This window comes from Corvus brachyrhynchos, unplaced genomic scaffold (assembly GCF_000691975.1).
Source record: "Corvus brachyrhynchos isolate BGI_N302 unplaced genomic scaffold, ASM69197v1 scaffold19, whole genome shotgun sequence".
Classification (NCBI taxonomy): Eukaryota; Metazoa; Chordata; class Aves; order Passeriformes; family Corvidae; genus Corvus; species Corvus brachyrhynchos.
The window spans coordinates 1,797,048-1,798,594 of NW_008246061.1; the positions used below are offsets into that span (position 1 = coordinate 1,797,048).

Sequence of the window (1,547 nt, forward strand, 5' to 3'; positions counted from 1 at the left end):
TCTGAGCTCTCCCTGGAGCCTTCTCCTCTCCAGGTGAGCACCCCCAGCTCTCCCAGCCTGGCTCCAGAGCAGAGGGGCTCCAGCCCTTGGAGCAGCTCTGTGGCCTCCTCTGGACTCCTCCAGCAGCTCCAGGTCCTTCTCGTGTTGGGGACCTCAGGGCTTGGGCAGCTCTGCAGGTGGGGTCTCACCTGGGCAGGGCAGAGGGGCAGAATCCCCCTTGCTGTCCTTGCTGCCCACACTGGGGAGCTCACCCCAGGGCAGGGCGCTTTGGGGTCCCAGCTCTCACCCACCAGCACCCCCAAATCCTTCTCCCAGGGCTGCTCCCCGTGCAGCTCCAAGATGTTCCCTGCGGGAAACGCGTTCCCAGCCAGCCCCGGCGACGCAGGCGCTCTGCCAATGTCCGCATCAAAGCCACACTGCCGGTGCCACCACAACGGGACGGTGCCACCCAGCCCGGGCAGCCCCAGGGCACAGAGGGCACTCACCGGACTTGTGGACGCTGCGGAGGCAGGACAGGGAGGCGTTCAGCCGCGCACACTCCTCGCTGTTGGCCCCAAACTTCTCCACGGTGGCACAGACCTGGTCATCGGTCATGTCCAGCAGATCCTCCAGGCTCAACTGCCCGGGGGCGATTTCCTGAGGGAGGAATGGGCCAGGAATGGGTCAGGAATGAGGAAGGAAGAACGAACTACCCTGGAGTATCCTCTAAACCTCGGGGAACACCAGTGAGAATCCCTTTTCCTCAGGTCACGGCCCCAAACCCATCCATTTTCCACCTGAATCTCCAAGAAAAACCTGGAGAAACAAGCTTTACCTCCAGTTTTCCCACGCTTTTAGGGATATCCGGACCCAGCTGAACATCTGGGAGCACCAGGAAAACCCATCCCTGATTGGGAACGTGCAGGACTGTGACCTCCGTTCCGGAATTCCCTTTTCCCTGGAGGCGGGATCGCCTTTGGGTGCCACCCACCCACCTGCAGGAGCCCGGGGCGCGGCAGCAGGACACTGATGGGGACATGGGGGACGTCCCCACTGCAGCGGGGTCCGCGTGGCACCCACTGGGAGCAGCAGTGGGGTGTCCTCGCCGGTGGGCGGGGTGGAGAATCCACAAAATCCTGGGGAAAACCCTTCCTTTTCCGGGTGGGAATGCCCAGCCCGTACCTCCATCACCTCCTTGCGGATGTCGACGATGCGGAACCAGTGCAGGAGCTGGGGGAAGCCCTCCAGTTTGGCGTTGCGCTCCTGCAGGGCCACCTTCCTCTTGCAGGACAGCTGCCGGCTGAAATACTTCACCAGTTTGCTCTGGAAAAGAAGGGAAAACCCTCCTGGGATCCCCCACGGGCAGCTGGGGGTCAGCTCTCGCCCTGCCCCATCCCAAGGTTCCCAAATCTGCCCCAAAACACAGCCCTGCCGAGCTCCTGCAGCCCAGAGCATCGAGGTTTGGTGGCCAGGAGGGAACTTCCCTCCCCAAAAAAAGCCTTTTCTTGGCTCCTTCATCCCCAAACCCAGCGCTGGGGTCTCGTTCAGGGGGTGGGCAGCCCTCGGCA

The 1,547-nt window shown here is 62.7% G+C and overlaps 1 protein-coding gene across 1 annotated transcript in view; it reads right to left on the reverse strand.

The window, feature by feature from the left end:
* KSR2 (kinase suppressor of ras 2) overlaps positions 1–1,547 on the reverse strand; it is a 70,352-nt gene that overhangs the window by 68,125 nt on the left and 680 nt on the right. Inside the window, exons 2-3 of the mRNA XM_017746482.1 lie at positions 1,162–1,388; positions 486–636 (exon numbers count right to left, since the gene is read on the reverse strand). Coding sequence (XP_017601971.1) covers positions 486–636; positions 1,162–1,388 — 378 coding nt within the window. The remainder of the gene's footprint in view (positions 1–485; positions 637–1,161; positions 1,389–1,547) is intronic.